This window comes from Gymnoscopelus braueri (assembly GCF_963280865.1).
Source record: "Gymnoscopelus braueri genome assembly, chromosome: 15".
Taxonomy (NCBI): domain Eukaryota; kingdom Metazoa; phylum Chordata; class Actinopteri; order Myctophiformes; family Myctophidae; genus Gymnoscopelus; species Gymnoscopelus braueri.
The window spans coordinates 20520453-20539173 of NC_137620.1; the positions used below are offsets into that span (position 1 = coordinate 20520453).

The 18721-nt window shown below is 40.9% G+C and overlaps 1 protein-coding gene across 1 annotated transcript; it reads right to left on the reverse strand.

Annotated features, from left to right (window-relative positions):
- Positions 1–217: 217 nt before the first annotated feature.
- On the reverse strand, positions 218–6661 carry LOC308102433 (uncharacterized protein). Its single transcript, XM_080452145.1, has 6 exons — positions 6634–6661; positions 5390–5614; positions 3996–4135; positions 3681–3769; positions 2857–3509; positions 218–1571 (listed from the first exon to the last, which is right to left on the reverse strand). Exons 2-6 carry the CDS (start codon positions 5610–5612, stop codon positions 1528–1530), a joined length of 1149 nt encoding a protein of 382 aa, XP_080308271.1. The 5' UTR covers positions 5613–5614; positions 6634–6661; the 3' UTR covers positions 218–1527.
- Positions 6662–18721: the final 12060 nt, after the last annotated feature.

The window sequence follows — 18721 nt, forward strand, 5'->3', positions numbered from 1 at the left end:
AGACAAACCAAATGGGTGGGCCCAGGCCTACCTATGCCTAGCTATGCCCACCCGTGGCTACGCCCCTGAACCCACATACTAGGGAACATAAAATGTGGGACTGAAACCTAGATGACTACCTGTAGCTGATGGAAAGTTTTTTTCCAGCTATATAATAATAATAATAATGCATCAAACTTATAGAGAGCTTTTCTTGATACTAAAGACTCTTCACATGAACAGAACAAAATACCAACTTTATTAAAGCAATACAAATAAATCTGAATAATCAATAAATAAAGCCTCAGCGTCAAAAAGGTCAACCAAAGAACACGCTTTTTGTATAGGATCTCCTCTCTAGTCAGTAAGAATACTTTGAATATTCTTGCAGGGGCCCTCATACAAGGTCATTTCGATTATGCATGCTCCTCATGGTATCACAACACCACCAAGGCCTTAAAAATAAGGCTCCAAACATCCCAAAACAAACTAGTAAGGCTACTTCTTGGCCTCAAACACACAACCCATCTAACCCCTGCTCATTTTGCTAGGGTTGGATGGCTCAGGGTTGAGGACAGAGTACAGCAACTTGCAATGGGCCTGGTCTACAAGATACGACACAACATTGGGATACCCCTGTACCTGTCAAAATACTTCAAAAACGTAAATGAAGTCCACGATCACAACACCAGAGGCAGTTCCACGGATCATGTTCAACCCAGATTTGGCACAACTAAGGGAATGAACTCGTTCTCATGCTATACAACAAAAATGTGGAATGCCCTACCAAAAGGAGTAAAGGAGTGTAAAATCCTACTCACTTTCAAAACTGCCCTAAAGAAACACCTTCAGGAGGCTGCAATTCCAAACTGGCCCCTGTTAAAGTCTTAACATAACCCCCCCCCCCCTTAAATATGTACTTTTTTCTTGTACATATTTCTTATGTTTCATACCAGTAACCTGTAAGGTGATCGTATGACGTTCTGTATAGTAGTGTATATCTGTCTGTCTCTTATATGTCATCATGATTTGTATGCATGGGATCTCATTTTAAACACGCTTGGTGCTTTTATGAGTTATCCAGTTTAGTAGACCTTGTATTGTGAATTGTACTTCCATGTACTGTTTCTCATGTCTTACTAAATAAAGTACATCAATCAATCAATCAATAAGTGACCTGAGATCCGATTCCTAACACATTACACTCTGCCTATGAATGTAAACATAATGCTGAGACAAATTGTGCAGCTAAATGTATGAATATGATTCCTACTGACAGTTACTAAGGTTCCAAATAAAACATTGTGACAAAGAAATATACGTACAGCCACAGAAGTGGCAGAAGTACAGAACTGACCATATTCACACCCATTTGAATATTCACATATCGATGTTGTTACTTACTCAGGAATGGGAAACACCACCCAACAGGGTCAACAATAGATTTTATGGATGTTGTCTTTCAAAAACTGTATTTGGAGAAGTTGAAAGGGTCCGTAGTATGTCTACAAGATGTGATGAACGAAGGCAGCATTTCCCCCAATTTGTTCAGAGGTAGTTGAGGAGATATGAGAACAGTATAAACAAAGGACCTGTTAAAAAACAAAAAACAAAAGTAGTTTCAGATACACATCAACATATCAACACTCTTCATATTCCTCGGAGGCACCTCTCTGAACACAATTATGGATGGATGCACTGCAAAGACTTGAACAAGAATCATGAAAAAATACAAGAAAGGTAAAAAAAAAACACAAGAAGGGTCAGAATTAGTTTTCTATGGAAACATCAATTAAAATATGTTACTCCCGAAACTGAAAGAATCACCTTAGCGCAACATCAGCTACACTGAATGGCAACATCTCACATACATCTGATGTTCATGGTTCATAGTTCAGCAAGGGATGGTTACACGTACACGCCTAGCTGTAGCATCCCTATTAAAAATCGGTAAACATTCTGTGAAATAGCAGATCTACAACCTCACAACAAGTCACAACACAACATGATGCGAGTTTGTAGATCGGCTATCGGCAAAGAGATTTGGTGTAGAGGGGATCAACTATAGAATCCTGGGGGACCCTGGTCAACTAAGTAGAGTATGTGGTTAAAAGCCAATATGAGCTGTGTTTGCACCAGCCTGATTTATACTTTGTTGTATGGCGGTTTGGGAAAAATAGCAGATGTAAGCTCACAACGAGTCAAGACGTGACCTCTACTCCCTGTACACCTATGACTGTGTGGCCACGCACTGCTCCAACTTAGAGGTCAAGTTCACTGGCGACACGATCCTATGAGACATCCTACAGGAGTGGTGGAAAACCTTGTTCTCCTGGCACAATGGTGCCAGGAGAACAACCTGGTCCTCAACGTCGACAAGACTGAAGAAATGACCGTGAACTACAGGAAGTCTGGCCGAGAGCACTCCCCAGTCTACATAAATCAGTGGAGTTCAAATTCCTCGGCGCCAACATCACTAATGATCACAGATAATGATCTTCCCTACATTCAAGACATACGATGGATGTTGTGTCAGCAAAGCTCGTAGGATAATCAAAGATCGCATCCATCCCAGCCATGTACTGTTTCAGATGCTGCCACATGGCAAGTGGCTCTGTAGCCATCAGGGTTGTGAACTATCAGACCAGGGCAAAAACTAAAAACTAAACAAACACCTAAAACGTTAACCACTCCGTCTCTATTTGTGCTCAGAGGAAGGCAGCGTGTCCCCCGTTTGACGGTCGCAGACCTGTAGTTATGAAAATCAAATCAAACTGTTCAAAAGCTCATCTAAGGAGAATCACTAGCATCTACAACTGGGTAAGGGTTAATAGAGAACTCAAGCTTGGTATCAAAAAGGAGAAGGTAGGTCAGTACCTGCAGAAGTGGTAGCGATGTTCTCTCCTGAATTTGGGGCTGGACTAGTTGTGGGTGGAGCAGTGGCTGGACTAGTTGTGGGTGGAGCAGTGGCTGGACTAGTTGTGGGTGGAGCAGTGGCTGGACTAGTTGTGGGTGGAGCAGTGGCTGGACTAGTTGTGGGTGGAGCAGTGGCTGGACTAGTTGTGGGTGGAGCAGTGGCTGGACTAGTTGTGGGTGGAGCAGTGGCTGGAATAGTTGTGGGTGGAGCAGTGGCTGGAATAGTTGTGGGTGGAGCAGTGGCTGGACTAGTTGTGGGTGGAGCAGTGGCTGGACTAGTTGTGGGTGGAGCAGTGGCTGGACTAGTTGTGGGTGGAGCAGTGGCTGGACTAGTTGTGGGTGGAGCAGTGGCTGGACTAGTTGAGGGTGGAGCAGTGGCTGGACTAGTTGTGGGTGGAGCAGTGGCTGGACTAGTTGAGGGTGGAGCAGTGGCTGGACTAGTTGTGGGTGGAGCAGTGGCTGGACTAGTTGTGGGTGGAGCAGTGGCTGGACTAGTTGAGGGTGGAATAGTAGTGCCAGGGGCGCCAGTGGGAGGTGCTGTTGCAGATGATCTGGTCACTCTAATGCTAGGTACTGCAACCCAGTATTTTTGCGCGAACTGCATGAATGTTGCTCTGTGTGAGATAAATACATGATTAGCAGAGTTTAAATTGAAAACACTAGATACAATAGTACATAATATTGTAATGATCATTTTATGTAAAAAGAAACATCGGAAATTGTATTATATATGTATGAATTGTGATTATTATGATAAGGAGCGTTGTGGTGCACCTATGACTTACTTAAAAACAATGTCGCTGGTATTGGAGGCTGTCCAAATTAGGTGTACACTGTTCAATCGAACATTGTTTAACTGAATCACTGCTCCTTTCTGCATGGTTCAGTTAAGAAACATGTAAAGCAAAATGATACATTTCATAGTTAGTTCTTTTCCCCCCCTTTCTGTATGTTCGTTTGCTTGTCACACTGTAGTATCATGTACCTGCCACAAGGGGGCGGTGAATCTACAGGTATGTAGGAACTCAAGTCCTCTCAGAGTGCCATTAACCCATAAAATCAAGTATTTTATAACGATAGTACAGAATGGTTTTACTCACTGGATTGTTGTTACAATTCATTAATCTGCTTCTTGCATCGAGCCCAGAAAAACTTCCCACTGCATCACTACTTCCCACCTCATGGGCCTCGACTTGAAACCCTATGAATGTGAATGATGAGTCATTTCCCGATATGGTCACTGAAAAAGAGAATGTGAGATATTGTCAAGTAACTTCAGTTTTGACAAGGTATGGTAATTCACAAATATTATTATTATTATTCAATTTCTAAGCTTTGGGTTACAACACTAGAGTAAACCAATTGATTCACAAACATTGTACCATATTATAATTAGCATAAGTCAGGACCAATTATATGAAGATAGGTTGAAAATGGGAGAAGTCGTCCTGTAAATGGAGCTGATCGACGCGTTGTGAAGCAACCCATTGTCACAGCCAACACCGCCAGTAATCTGTCAGTATCTGTTTACATCATGATACTGTTTTCTATAAGCCTAGATAAGGGAGTTGAGTCACCATTGGTACTGTCAAGAACCAATGGTGTAAATAAATACCAATAGATTGGTGACTCACCTGTTGGTCTTTCCATTCAAACATTCTGCGTCACTCCCACATACTAATATGACTTAAAGGTTTCATGACGTTCAGTTTTACCACACATTAAAAGTCTTTGTCATGGTCCTTCAAACGTGTATAGAAAGTTTTAACAAAAAATTCCACTCCATTGATCCATGGCAGGCGTTTTTCTCTCACATTTCTAAAGCCTTTTCAACTGCAATGAAAAAAGAAATCTTTGCCTGCGGGTGTCGCTGGTGAGGGATTTTGCCTGTCAATCATCACCTCTGCTCCGCCCCCCCCCAAAGGAAAGGAAAGGGGAGGGGAGGGGCGAGGAGGAGAGTGGGCGGGATTAATCGGCTGTGACCTCACTGCCGAAGGGCCAAGCTCAGATTACTTTTCAGCCTAATTATTCAGAAAACCCCAGACCACAGCAAATACACTGAATGTTCAGATATTTTGGGTGTAATTGAGGTCATAAAACCCCCCAAAAAACATAAAAAAGTGAAAATGAATGTTATAGAACCTTTAATGATCCAACCATGTTGGCTTACTGCAGATGTAGTTCACATGACACTGCTTCTTGCCCGAAAGGTAGACTATAGGCCCAGACATTGGCATTGTTTATTTATCTGTGACATGGCCAAATAAACCCTGGAGTTAATGAGGTATCGTCTCAGCATTATTTTCCTAAAGTTAAGTGAATACACTCCACCTTTTTGTGTTTTTTTGCTTAGTTAGCTTCCCTTTGGACATATATCCAACTGCACAGTAACAGCAACTGTTTCACCATCTATAGGGTGGCAACAGACATATCACTTGATATTTTCACACTTTAGTTTTTAACTGTGATGTTATGTGTTGCTGTAGTAACTCACCGTTGATCACATCTCCTGGTATATAAGTACTTTGGGAGACAGTGACTTTGTAAGGTGGGGTGGAGGTTTGTGGAGAACCATTATGGATATTTGGAAATATACTGCCGGTAATTGGTGTGTTCGGATCCAAATTCCCACAGCATTCTGTGAAGGATTCAGTTGCAAATCCCTGCACGAGGGCGCTATTCCAATACAGGAGCAGGCAAAGAAGACCCAGGAGCATTTCTAAAGTGCAGAGAACACATGGAGACATTGCTCATTACACAGTATTAACCCTCAAACAGCTATCCTGTAAAAACAGTAAACACAACCCAAGTAGTGAGAAAAAGAGAACAGGGGTCCAATGCAAAGATATACGTACAAACATTTAAAATGGCAAAACTGGGATGCAGTTAACAAATCATAAAACCAAAAGCCACTGAGTATTCACCCCTACAGCAAATTCAGGACCTGGTGATATACATGTTGAGTGTGCACATGCAGTTGAATGCCTTTTGATGCTCATTGTGAACATGATCCAAATTCAATTTTAACAACTCTCTCAGTGCCAAGCCCCGAGTTATCCCTAGTTTTCTCTGAATACCCTCCCTGCCAGAACGAGAAATCCTGAGTTTTTACTTTTTACTGTGGTCGCGCTATTCAGTTTATTTTTCATGATCACTTTCGCTTTCTGATTCCTTCAGACTCATTGGGTTCCGTTTCCGGTTCTAATTTTTTTCTCCCGCGGTCATTTTTGGCCAGAATAGGGAAAGTCACGGTTTTTCACACGGTATAAAAAACGAACGGAGAGGTCTACTTCTATTCTCTTTGGTCTAGGTGACTAACAGTCATCGTAGTCGTGTATCACATCGTAATTTAGCCCGATCAGCGATTGTCGAAAAAGTCACATCCGGTTAATGACCGGATGTGACGTAAGCCTGTTTGGGAGGGGGCGAGCGAGTCAACGAGGCGATCAATGTGTCGATTTGCTGCTCTCTACTGGTAGAACTGTCGTAAGTGTTTAAAACCGCAATCAGAGAATTTATTTGAATGAAAAATTACAAAAAAAAACACAAAAAAACACGCAAATCGCTGGCACTGGGGGAGTACTTTATGAAAATACTCTTGGCAGTGAAAGAGTTAATAGTTGAGCAGTTTATGAGCGGTTCCACAGTGTCAGTATATGGTATTTTCCTAAAATTTTCATCACAAAACATAATCAAGACAGTTCTTGTTATATTAAAATGTTATATAAACAGACACACCTTTCCTCTTGACAGTATCAAAATTAGCAATCACGGTTCACCACTTCTCTGGAAAGCCACTTCCTTGTTATGTCTAAATAAAACAACCCGCAGGTAAACCTAAAGACAAATATTTCAGACTTGAAACCTAGTGCTCATTTTATTTAGTGCATACTTGTATAGTATATGGTCCAGTGTCTTGTTATGATCATTGGTAAGGGGAAACGGCACTGGGATATCGATCTGATATAGCAATGACACCGCACTTTAATTGACTCATCTTTCTGTGGTAAGAATTTAATTTAAAAAAAGCTTTTGTATCCTCTTTTTTTTTTTTTTTTTTGCTCATTATTGTTTTTTTGTTTTTTTTAACAAACTCATCAGGCAGGGCTGTTTGTAGCGGAGACATGGGTTACACGGGGGACACATGTCCCCTGCAGTTTCTGTATCAGTCACATCACACTGCTTCTTGCCCGAAAGGTAGACTATGGGCTGCCCGAAAAGTAGACTATGGGCCGCCCAAATTCAGTTCTAACTTTGTGACAACTCACATTGTTAAAGTAGAATATTTAAATAACCAGAAAAAAAATACACTGACATACCAACTTCTGCCAATCTGCACTCTGAGCTGCATTCCCATCAAAAGTGACCAGCTATTCGAATCCAATGACTTACACAGAGCGGTGAGACACCTGGCTACAACATCTCCACGACATATACATTTGCTAAAAGACTTTGAGCAAGTGGAGATAGTCTACTTGTACGATTTGACCTTACTGTGCCTGTTTCTTCCACTGAGGCTTAAAGAAGCTTCAGTGGTCTTCTGAGGGGAAAAACCTGGCTCTGAAGCACAATGACAGCGATGCTGTGTGTCATATATCCACCAAGACAAACTGGACAGCCTACGTAGATAGGAGACTAATTGCATCAAAGCATTCTCTGTGTAAGCAATTCATCCGCCATTGTAAAGTTACAGTATGAATACTACCGTATAGGTTAGGAACAAGGCCTATATGGAATCTGCCTGATTGTTTGTTTGGTTGCTTGTTTGTTTCTTAGTTTCTTTCTACCTACTGGCTTACAGTATTTATTAACCACTTTATTAGGTTTACTTTACTAGTAGTTGTAAGTAACCTACAGTAATATCCAATTATATGTCACAGGTTTTGTTTGTGTTGGACTAGAAAGAATACAAGCACAACTCAGTCATAATAACTATTTACCGGTTGCGCGGCTCAGGAGAGTTCACATAAAAGCAAAAGAATGCAATCTGTAATCTATAACAATTGTAATCTATAACAAAAAATACAACTTACTGTAGCACTTCAGTTCAGATAGTTTCAGTGGAACACTGCAACAGACAATGGATCTAAAGTAAGCGCCCAATTGTTTTTATACAAACAGACACACCTTTCCTCTTGACAATATCAAAATTAGCAATCATGATTCACCAAGCTTCTCTGGAAAGCCACTTCCTTGTCATGTCTATTTAAAACTATCTGCAGGTAAACACAAAGACAAATATTTCAGACTTGAAACCAAGTGAACTTTTTCTTATATACTTGCAAGTATATGGTCCAGTGTCTTGTTATGATCATTGGTAAGGGGACACGCCACTGGGATATCGATCTGCAGTAGTAGTAATGACACCGCACCTTAATCGACTCATCTTTCTCAAGGGAATTCTGGATGCTATGTGTTGCTTATTTTGGCAGCTGGCCAGCCTGTCTGTTTAATAGTTTCACCATGATGTAATCTAGTGCTGTTTTCCATTGCTTTGTTTCAGCTTGTGTTTTCTGTAATAAAAAAAAAATCCTAGTAATTTTTTTTTTAACATAATTTGCTCATTATTTTCTTCTAAGCAAACTCATCAGGCGGGGCTGTTTATAGCGGACATGGGTTACACGGGGGACATTTGTGTATCAGTGTCCTCTGTCCCCCACAGTCTCACAGCGTCTCGGAGCTGCATTCACACCAAAAGTGACAAAAAGTGGCCATCAATGTTATACAGAGCGATGAGACACCTGGCAACAACAACGCAGACATATACAATTGCTAAAAGACTACCTGTTTCTTCCACTGAGGTTTAAAGAAGCTTTAGTGGTCTTCTGAGGTGAAAAACCTGGCTCTGAAACACAATGTAGTGCTGTGTGTCATATCCACCAAGACAAACTGGACAACCTATGTAGATATAGGAGACAGTATATAGTATAGGAACAAGGCCTATATGGAATATCAACAGTATGTATTAACCACTTTATTAGGTTCTCTTTACTAGTAGTTGTAACCTAGATTAATTGCCAATTGTATGTAATTTCACCGATACCATTTCCTTAACAGGTTTTGTTTGTGTTGGACTAGAAAGAATACGAGCACAACTCAGTCACAAGTAACAACTATTTACCGGTTGCACAGCTCAGGAGAGTTCACTTAAAAGCAAAAGCAAAAGAATGTCACCAATCACGGAAGTGCCCTTCAGATAATTACATAGATAGGGACGCATTTCAGCAGACTTAAAAATGCATCTCTGCTGAAACGCTGTGCTGATACTGTATGTGCTGGTATTTTCTATTCATACAGCTCTTATTATTAGAATCCGGATCACAAGATCGGGCCTCTGATGGAGGCCAGACAGAAGAGGAGGATACAGTAGCTGTTTGGTGCTGCAGTACTCCACACGACTAACTTGTTTCGGCTTCGTTTGAAACCTTCTCGAACCGAAGAAAGTTCGGACAAAATATTTTCATACTTGCTATGCTCGGTTCTGAGTTCTGGACGTTACTCACCAACACAGTAGTATGCCCAGCAACACTGTGGCTTGCTCCTTCACTCGAGCCACAGAAGCATGGAACCAGGTTTACCACCTGGATCTACCTCCAATGAGCTGTGTCAAACTTTGGTGCTATAATGCAATGGTTCTCAAACCACTGGCAGAGACCCCCATACAAGATTGTTATTTAAACTTTTTGGCTAAGGCTTTTGAAAAGAAAATGTGCCAATCTACAATCTCACAATGCATAGCAATGACAATATTATCTTGTACGTACCTTAAAGGGGTTAAATTGACTTAAACAAAATTAGCTAGGGAACAGAATAGATACCATATAAAGGCCTGCAATAAAGTTTCAATCAACCTCTTGTTCTAAATCATGTTTAAATCAAAATGTTCAATGATCTTTTTAGAAAGAAAGAAGGGAAGGAAGAAAGAAAGAAAACTAGAAAAAGTGCTCCTCGGAGCACAAGTCTCCGCCAGGTCAGGTAGGTTATTATGGCCTCCTGGTGGCGCTATTATAGGCCAAAGTGAAACGGGTGCCATTTATTCCTAGGCCGTGCACAGCAATAGGACACTGCATGCATGATTTGAGAAATTTGGTTCTAAAAATGTTTTTTGCTAAATTTGACCTGCTGGTGGCGCTATAACAGGCCAATGTTAAAAGGGTGGCATTTGTTCCTCAACGTAGTGCAAATGTGCATTCAAAGTTTCACCGCAATCGGACGCTGCGTTCATGAGTTGCGGCATTTTGTTCAAAACGGGCCACTCCACATGTCAATGTTAGCCAATCAGGATGGAATATGAAAAATCAAACAGATCCGCCTTGATCACATGACTATAGAGATCATGTGTACCGATTTGCGTGAAATTTGGATCAAATCTGAAGGCTTAATATCAAAAAAATTGTTTTACATAAGTCTGCCTCCTGGTGGCGCAAATGTGAAGAATGCAGGGCAAAACATTTTCCTTGGCCTCTAGAGAGTGTGCATACAAAGTTTTACACTGATCGGTGCAGTTATAGGTAAAAACACGAATCGGCCTGTTACAGCGCCACCATGAGGCTGATTTGAACATTTTCAAATGGCATTTCTTCCTCGGCCTAATGGGAATGTGTGTGCAAAATTTCACGGAAATTGCATGCTGTGTTCATGATTTGATTTGATTTTGTTCGAAACGGAGTACTCCTGCAAACTTTGAAAGAAAGTTTTTGCCAATCAGGATGGAATATGAAAAATCTGAAATGAGCCGTTTCTTTTAATGACTATAGAGATACTGTGTACCGATTTGGGGGAATTTTGGCCAAAATCTGTAGGAGTACTGTTAAAAAAATTGTTTTGCACAAATCGGCCTCCTGGTGGCGCTATAAAAGGCCCATGTGAAAGGTTCTGCTCTGGCATCCAGGGAGTGTGTGTGCACAGTTTCGCTGCAATCAAGCCAATGGTGCCAGAGATTAGCTGTCCACAAAATGACAGAATGACACACACACACGGACGGACGGACGGACGGACGGACAGGGGGTAAAACATACTCTCTCACCATGCCTTGCGGCCTGGCGGAGACAAAAATGTGTACAATAAGAGTTAAAATGTTGTTTTTCTGTAGACGGTACACTTATTTCCAGGTTGGGACCTTAGGACTTTAGGACTACCCACTTCATATTTAATATCTGCTGCTACTTGCACATTAGACTTCTCTTCGCTATAAATTTTCAAGACTAAAGGAAATAAGAAATACACAGAGAAGAGAGAAGACATCCTGGAACATTTTAACCACACCTGGGGTCTAGAGAGTGTTGACTAAAAAAAGGACCAAAATTGTGGCACTGCCTCTATAAATGAAATGGCACCAAAAATATTATTTGTTTTTATTGACACAGACCAGACCAGAGTATCTTCTTGTTTTTCTTTCTATTAAATGTGCCCAAATATACAATAAAAGTAACACACACACACACACACACACACACACACACACACACACACACACACACACACACACACACACACGCACGCACGCACGCACGCACGCACGCACGCACACACACACACACACACACACACACACACACACACACACACACACACACACACACACACACACACACACACACACACACACACACACTTGAAATATCGATTTATGTCCACATAAACAGAAGTACAAGAATGCCTTGTACAAAGGACATAAACACTGCCAGTGCAGTCAGACAATAGGAGAACAGCCAGTTACAAAGTGCCTATACGGCAGAACCTATACGCCTCCTCCAAATTGAGCGCCTTCCTATAATAGCTGATACTGAGCAGTAGGCTATCTTGCTAACTGTTTGGCCCTCCTTTTGGAGAGGCCGGCCATTTGAAGGCCCCTTACAACGAACTTGTGCACTTGCCCTAGAGGCTACCAAAGATAAAACCTAAAAGTTTACATCTGTAGCCTAACCGTGAGATGGTCTGCCCTTGATGATTATATTTTAGCACTTTGGTTAGAAAGGCTTCCTCTATACTGTTATCAAAGGTACACACAGAACAATGCAATAAAACAAGTACATCCTGATGAAACCACCACCCTTAGTTCCAAATGAAAGCAAGCAAATGAAAACTCATCACAGTTAAAAAGTAAAGAGAGTGAAAATGCGCTTTGCCATACAGTGTCATATTTTGTCTGTTGCTACACCTACAGATGGTGAAACTGTTGTGGTTGTCACCATGCAGATAGATGTACTATGTCCAAAAGAAGGCTTTTAGGCTGTTGCGCTAAACCCAAAACGGTCACTTAGTCCAACCAAAATAGGATCAATAGAAAGCTCAAATCCCTTAGTTACAAAAAACTGTGACCTGTAAAAACATTGCCTATTTCCCTTTAGTGCATATACCGACTTGCAGATTAAATGCATCGACTGTATCTGATCATGCTTGATAATATGATTATTGTCCATATCCTTTATGTTGCCTACTTTTGCCTGCAGTAATGAAATCTAATCTAATCTATTCTAATTTGAGCATTTATGCCTTTAATATTGTCTACAAGATTTTGTCAATGATTATATGTGGTTCCATCTAACCTTGAAGCAGCTTAATGGTTGCACTTGCACTTGCACTAAATTGGTAGGGTCTGAAGTAACAGCCCAGCTTTGAGCCATCATGAAGCTCTTACATACCGTACTTCAGCAGTTTCACTCTATGCTTAGCCCTTAGCCCTCTGCTCAACGCAATAACAGGTCACCATGAAATTTGCAGCTGGGAAGTGTAAAACAAATCTAAGAGATCCAATCACAGTGCAAGGTCAGAACTATGACAGAACTGTGACATCATTGTCAATATAAGAGAGAGTATGTTCAAGAATTCAGTACAGTTTGCAGAGTGTTGGTCGCAGAAAATAGAATACTAAGATACAAAGCTGAAAGTATACAGATAGCAACTCAAATTCTACAAACATGCAGATTTTTGTGAAGACCCTCACTGGCAAGACCATCACCCTGGAGGTTGAGCCAAGTGACAACATTGAGAATGTCAAAGCCAAGATCCAGGACAAGGAAGGCATTCCCCCTGACCAGCAGAGACTGATCTTCGCTGGCAAGCAACTGGAAGATGGACGCACCCTGTCTGACTATAACATCCAGAAAGAATCCACCCTACATCTTGTGCTGCGTCTGAGGGGAGGAATGCAGATCTTCGTCAAGACCCTCACTGGCAAGACCATCACCCTGGAGGTTGAGCCAAGTGACAACATTGAGAATGTCAAAGCCAAGATCCAGGACAAGGAAGGCATTCCCCCTGACCAGCAGAGACTGATCTTCGCTGGCAAGCAACTGGAAGATGGACGCACCCTGTCGGACTACAACATCCAGAAAGAATCCACCCTCCACCTTGTGCTGCGCTTGAGGGGAGGGCAGTAAATGATTCAATAATCCTTTTATTTTACCGTACATGGCTTACAAAGATTTAAAATGAGGGTTTTTAATGCATATGACAGGGGGGCCTGCAGGGACAGATGTCACGACCAACCTGATAATCAATTACAATAACTAAAGAAAAAATACCAAAAACAAATATTGTAAATTTGGTACAGTAAATTGGCAATATATTGGCAAAAAAAAGTCTATTAAAAAGAAAGATAAAAAGAGGCAAGCGTGGTGTCTCACCGAGTAAGAGTTAATATCCCGTGACGACATGCAGTAATGTGCCTCGGGCAGATTAAAACCGTGGTCAGCTGCAGTCAGAAGGATGGACCGGAGCCTATATCTCTGCTGTCCGGCAGGAACCAGCTAACTCCAAAATGTTCATTTTTCAGGAAATGAAAAAAAAAACGGTTTTGTTCATTATTGATAAGAACAGCTGAATGGACCTCCAAGCCCGCAATGAGGTTGGAAGTCAAAAGGGGGTGGAGCCTGGAGTCAGCTAAACCAGCTAACTCCACCCCCCTTTGCTGGAGTTAGCTGATTTATCAGAAGTTTGAGGATCCAATGGAGTTAGCTGCTTTTGTCAGAAGCACTTTTTAAACTTTTCATTGGTTCAATATTTTTTTTTACCAACACACAGTAGTAAAGGGTGTTCAATAGCACTGATTTATGGAAAGAAATCTGAGATTTATGGAAGAAAATTGAGTTAGCTGGTTCCTGCCGGACAGCAACGAGTATGTGCTCTTACTTTGTGACCCACGAGGTGCCAAAAAAATAAAAATCTCAAAATTCAACCTTACCTCGTTGTGAGAGGTGGAAGCAGGTAATGCTGACTAACAGGGCTCTGGTAAAACATGCATGGCTAATCACCTGTGCAGTGGCGATAACTGAAGATTACGTACTGTAGACATTAACAGGACTGGGTCTGATAACGGTGTGTCAGTCTATGATGATGTCAGTCATACTGTACATGCATATATGACGTATCTATGTCACAAATTTGTGCAAGGTTTCAGCCCAATCCCAGCCCCATTGAATTCCATTATTATGACTACAGAAAATATAAAACGTGAAAAAAATGTGTGGCAATAAGTGTGTCTACTGGCTTTTGTAAATATCAACCATCAATGTTTCCCTTGCAATTTCCTCTCAAATGGATTCAAACCTTTAACACTGAACTTCTGTATGAGGGCCGCTTGTCATGTTGGCAGGTAGTACAAACGAAAAGAAAGAGATGAACAATTCATCACGGGCATCCTCCCTCACATGTGAGGGCCACGAACTACGAAGGGAACAAAAAAGATTTCCAGGTTCCAGGTGAAGCTCATATGCCAAGGCTAAACCACCTGTTTTGTTTGAATGATCAGATTGATGTACAGTATTGCAACAACTTTAGGCTCCAAGTCGTGGATACATAGACACTAGTCTCGTGAGCCAGACTGTTCCCTCCCACAAATGCTTCCGTCATACAGTCTGCAGCACAGAAGCTCTGAAATTGATCAGGCGGTAATGCGGATGTGACGCCTTCTCCCTACTTCTGTTTCGTCTTTACAGTCGCTCAAATTTATCCCAATATAAATCAAAAACATCTAAGCATATCTCTTGCTACTACGAACAGATGGCAGCTTCCTGTCCCGGATTTCGGGAGGTGTGGTTCCAGACTCTATAAAGCATTCGGAGATTGTGAATAGTTGTCTGGCTACACAAGACTACATATTAGACGACAGATTAAGAATCTTTGGGTACCCAGATTGCATTGACACAAGAAAGGCAACCCATGGGCAAAGGATATTGATCAGTTTTATTGTATATTATTGTATACATGACAAAGGTGAGAAAATAGAGTAATAGATATATTAGATATACTATGATGTTTTTTTTATTATAAAAGGAGGCGAAGGAGAGATGGAGGATAATGAAAACATAAATGCATACTGGAGTAGTTGAACCTAAAGTGTGAGGGGAAATGAGGTGTTATGCACCTCTCTGTCAGGAAAGGAGGTGCCCGCTCGCTCTGTGTTAGTAAACGATGCATACTGTATGAGTGCCCTCAAAGTGCCCTTAAGTAAGACACTTTAACCCCCGACTGCACAAACTATTGTCAATCTGCAGCTAAAACAGCTAAAACAAGATGGGCGTGGATTCCCCTCTCCATAGTTCTGATGGTGTTCCATACCGACGTCACTCCTGCTGAAGGTATCTGACATCAGAATAGGTTGCAGTCTCTCTGTTGGACTTCACTCTGTCCATCCTGGAGGAGGCAGCAGGGCCTCTAGAAGTGAAACTCACGGCTGCATAGCTGACATCCTCGCCATTCTGAGGCTGTAAGGGTGGAAACAGAAATACATTAAAAACTGCTTTAGTGCAAAAAGAACCATACCAGGGCCTATAGTCAATTCAGACAGATCAAACCACAGAAAAATAACTAAAGTAAAATAACTGTTAGTGTAATACCATGTAAGTAAAATAGTTTTGCTCACAATATCACATGTTAATATGATATTTGATACACCTGCATTCATTTTAGTCCATATTAGATGCTTATTATGTGTTAATAAGACTATATAGGCTAAGTGTTAATAATAGCATTGGAAACATGTTTCTTGTTAGATCATAAGACATTTATAAGTGCTTATAAGAAACTAGTTAACCGGTTATAGACCGCTTAAGAAGATTAATTACCGTCGTATACGTTTCTTAAAGTTGTTTCTAATACTGTAGCATTACAAACTCCTATTAAGTCTACGGTGTGGCTCTGCAGGAGAGGGTTGGTCTGTGTGTCTGGAGCTTGCAAACCACTGACTGGACTGAATCAGCACCACATTTCTTGTGCACAACGCCAATGGGCCACAGAAGCACTTTCACTATTATTTTCACATTATGTTGAGATCCACATGATTAGATTTGAATCAATTGACTAATTAATTAATTAATTAATTAATGTTATTAATTCATTTACATCTGGATCCACCAATCCCTCACTGCCAAACATTATTTGGTAAAATGAATTAATGAATAAATATCACTCATTTATAGTTCCACCTGTTCAAACTACAGCAAATAAGACAGAGCATAATGTCAAGTTTCTGTAGTTTCTGAAGTTGGTCTCAGTTAACTGGCGGATAACGTGAACATGAATATTTATAAGTATGTTTTTCGGATGTGATTAACCACTTGTACCACTGTACTATTTGAAAATAGCTGTTGCATCACGTTATGCTGTGAGCTTGTAGCCTAGATCAGCTATTTTCAAAAAACATTTGACTTTTTTTTAAATAGAAGATTTTCCAAACATATTTGGAAATAAGAAAAAAATATATATGCCCAAAATAGGGATACCAGGGCGAATGTACTTAAATTGGATACTATGATATCTAATGTGTGATATGAAGGTAGGCCCAAAATAATCTTGGATAATATGAAAATTGCTCAAATTACCTGAGAGGAAGATAGGTCTGTATTCCCTGTAAATTGAGATAAAGAATTACATTTTTGCATCTGCTCTGGACTACACATTTATTTTAGTTTTCAACACAAAAGATGTGGTTGTGATACTGATGCTGTGACATACGGCACATACCGTACAGTACAGCACAGATACAGTAAACGGGCTGTTCAATGTTTATGTTTGACAATCATTCTACCCGTGACCACAAGATACATAATATTTACTGTCAAATATTCATACTGTGTACAAATTTAGACTTACATTATTAATGATTAATTATACAATTTTATTATCATCGTCATCATACAACCCATTGCCAATGATTTCATAAAAATTACATTTAAGTTTAAACAGTATTGTATTTGTCTTCTTCAACTAACATATTATTTTTTATCTTAAAATGTTTATCCCGCGATTTTTGTAACCCATTTTTTTTCACCCGGTGCCAATTTCCTAAGTGATCCTGGGCGCTACACCAGCACTACACCAGCACTACACCAGTCCCCCACAGTAGGGAGGCCAGGGCCGAGCTCATGCTTCCTTCAGGCATGAGAGCCAACTGACCTTCTTGTCACCTGACAGGGGGGAGTTTCCCTGTTTGGACGTAGCGCGTGGAAGGAACACGTTATTCCAACCAGTTCCCTTCCCCTCCATCAGGCGCCCCGGCTGTCATGGGGGAGGCGGTATAGCGACCAGGATTACTACATGTTTTTGTGAGGGTATTAACTACCCTAGGAGACACGGGGAGAACATGCAAACTCCACACAAACTAACATATTCAATGAAAGGCAGTAGCAGGTGTTTACATACTATTGCAAAATGCATGATGGATTGATATGTTGGATACAACCGGATATATATTGAACTGATTCATTAAGTCTTGATTCAAATGTTCAAAAATATGATGTACATAATGCATGCTTGCTAGTGAGCAATAAAATATCAGAATGCAGTTTGATGTGAAATTCTCTTCAATACACAGACAGAAAGAAAGAATGGAACAGATTTGTGCCACAGACTTTCTGTTTAACCATTTTATATAGCAACTTGTAATGGGCCTTTTTTCTGCCACGACCAAACTTTGGAATTGGAATTGCAAAACCAGATATTGTAGTTATTAACCACAATGAACCCTATTGCGTCTCTAACCTGGGGCGAACATTCAGCTTAAATCTGCAAGCTCACAACGCATTGCAACACGTAGTGAGCTTGTAGATCTGCTATTTTCGCCCCAAGAGATGTGATATAGGGAAAAAAGCAGCCGACCAAGTAGAGCCCTATAGGGTTTGGTCAACTATAGGCCTATACAGCTTAGAGGTTAAGATAAGAGGTCGTAAAAGATCACACTCTACATTCATTAGAAAGTGTTCATACCTTTGTGATCTTTGCTCCATGACTTCCAAAGAGCCCATGCAAGTAAAAGGGTGGACATCCCAAGAAGTACATTTGAAACCACCAACACAGCGACAGTTGTATTCACATGATCCTCATGTGCTGAAATGAAGGCATGTTAATTATTAGTCCACATTCACCACTTCAGATGAGAACAAGAAGCATCGTTTCACACTAACACTCCAAGGAAAGACATAGTAACATATAGAAACATTAGCCTGCTGTAATTCCATAATTTTAAATCTATAAATGCTATTCCATTTATGTGCAATTACCGTGATTAATATTCAGCGTTGTTCCATTTCCAAAGAACATTTCCCCGCAAAGGGTTACACCACAAATGTAAGCTCCATCATCTGCAACAGTGACGTTCCTCTTGGTGAGTTTGTAGACACAGCTCTGTGTAGACTGTCCAGATGTATAAGTTTTCTCGCAGACTTCAGTCTTACTATGGGTGTAAATGACTCCAGGTTGAGATTCTGTGGAGCTTCTGAACCAGTAGACACTGTGTTCTCCATCACAGATCTCAGTGTGGACGGTACAGTTCAGAGTCACAGAGTCTCCTAGCTCGACTGACTCGGACACTGGCTGATGGATGACA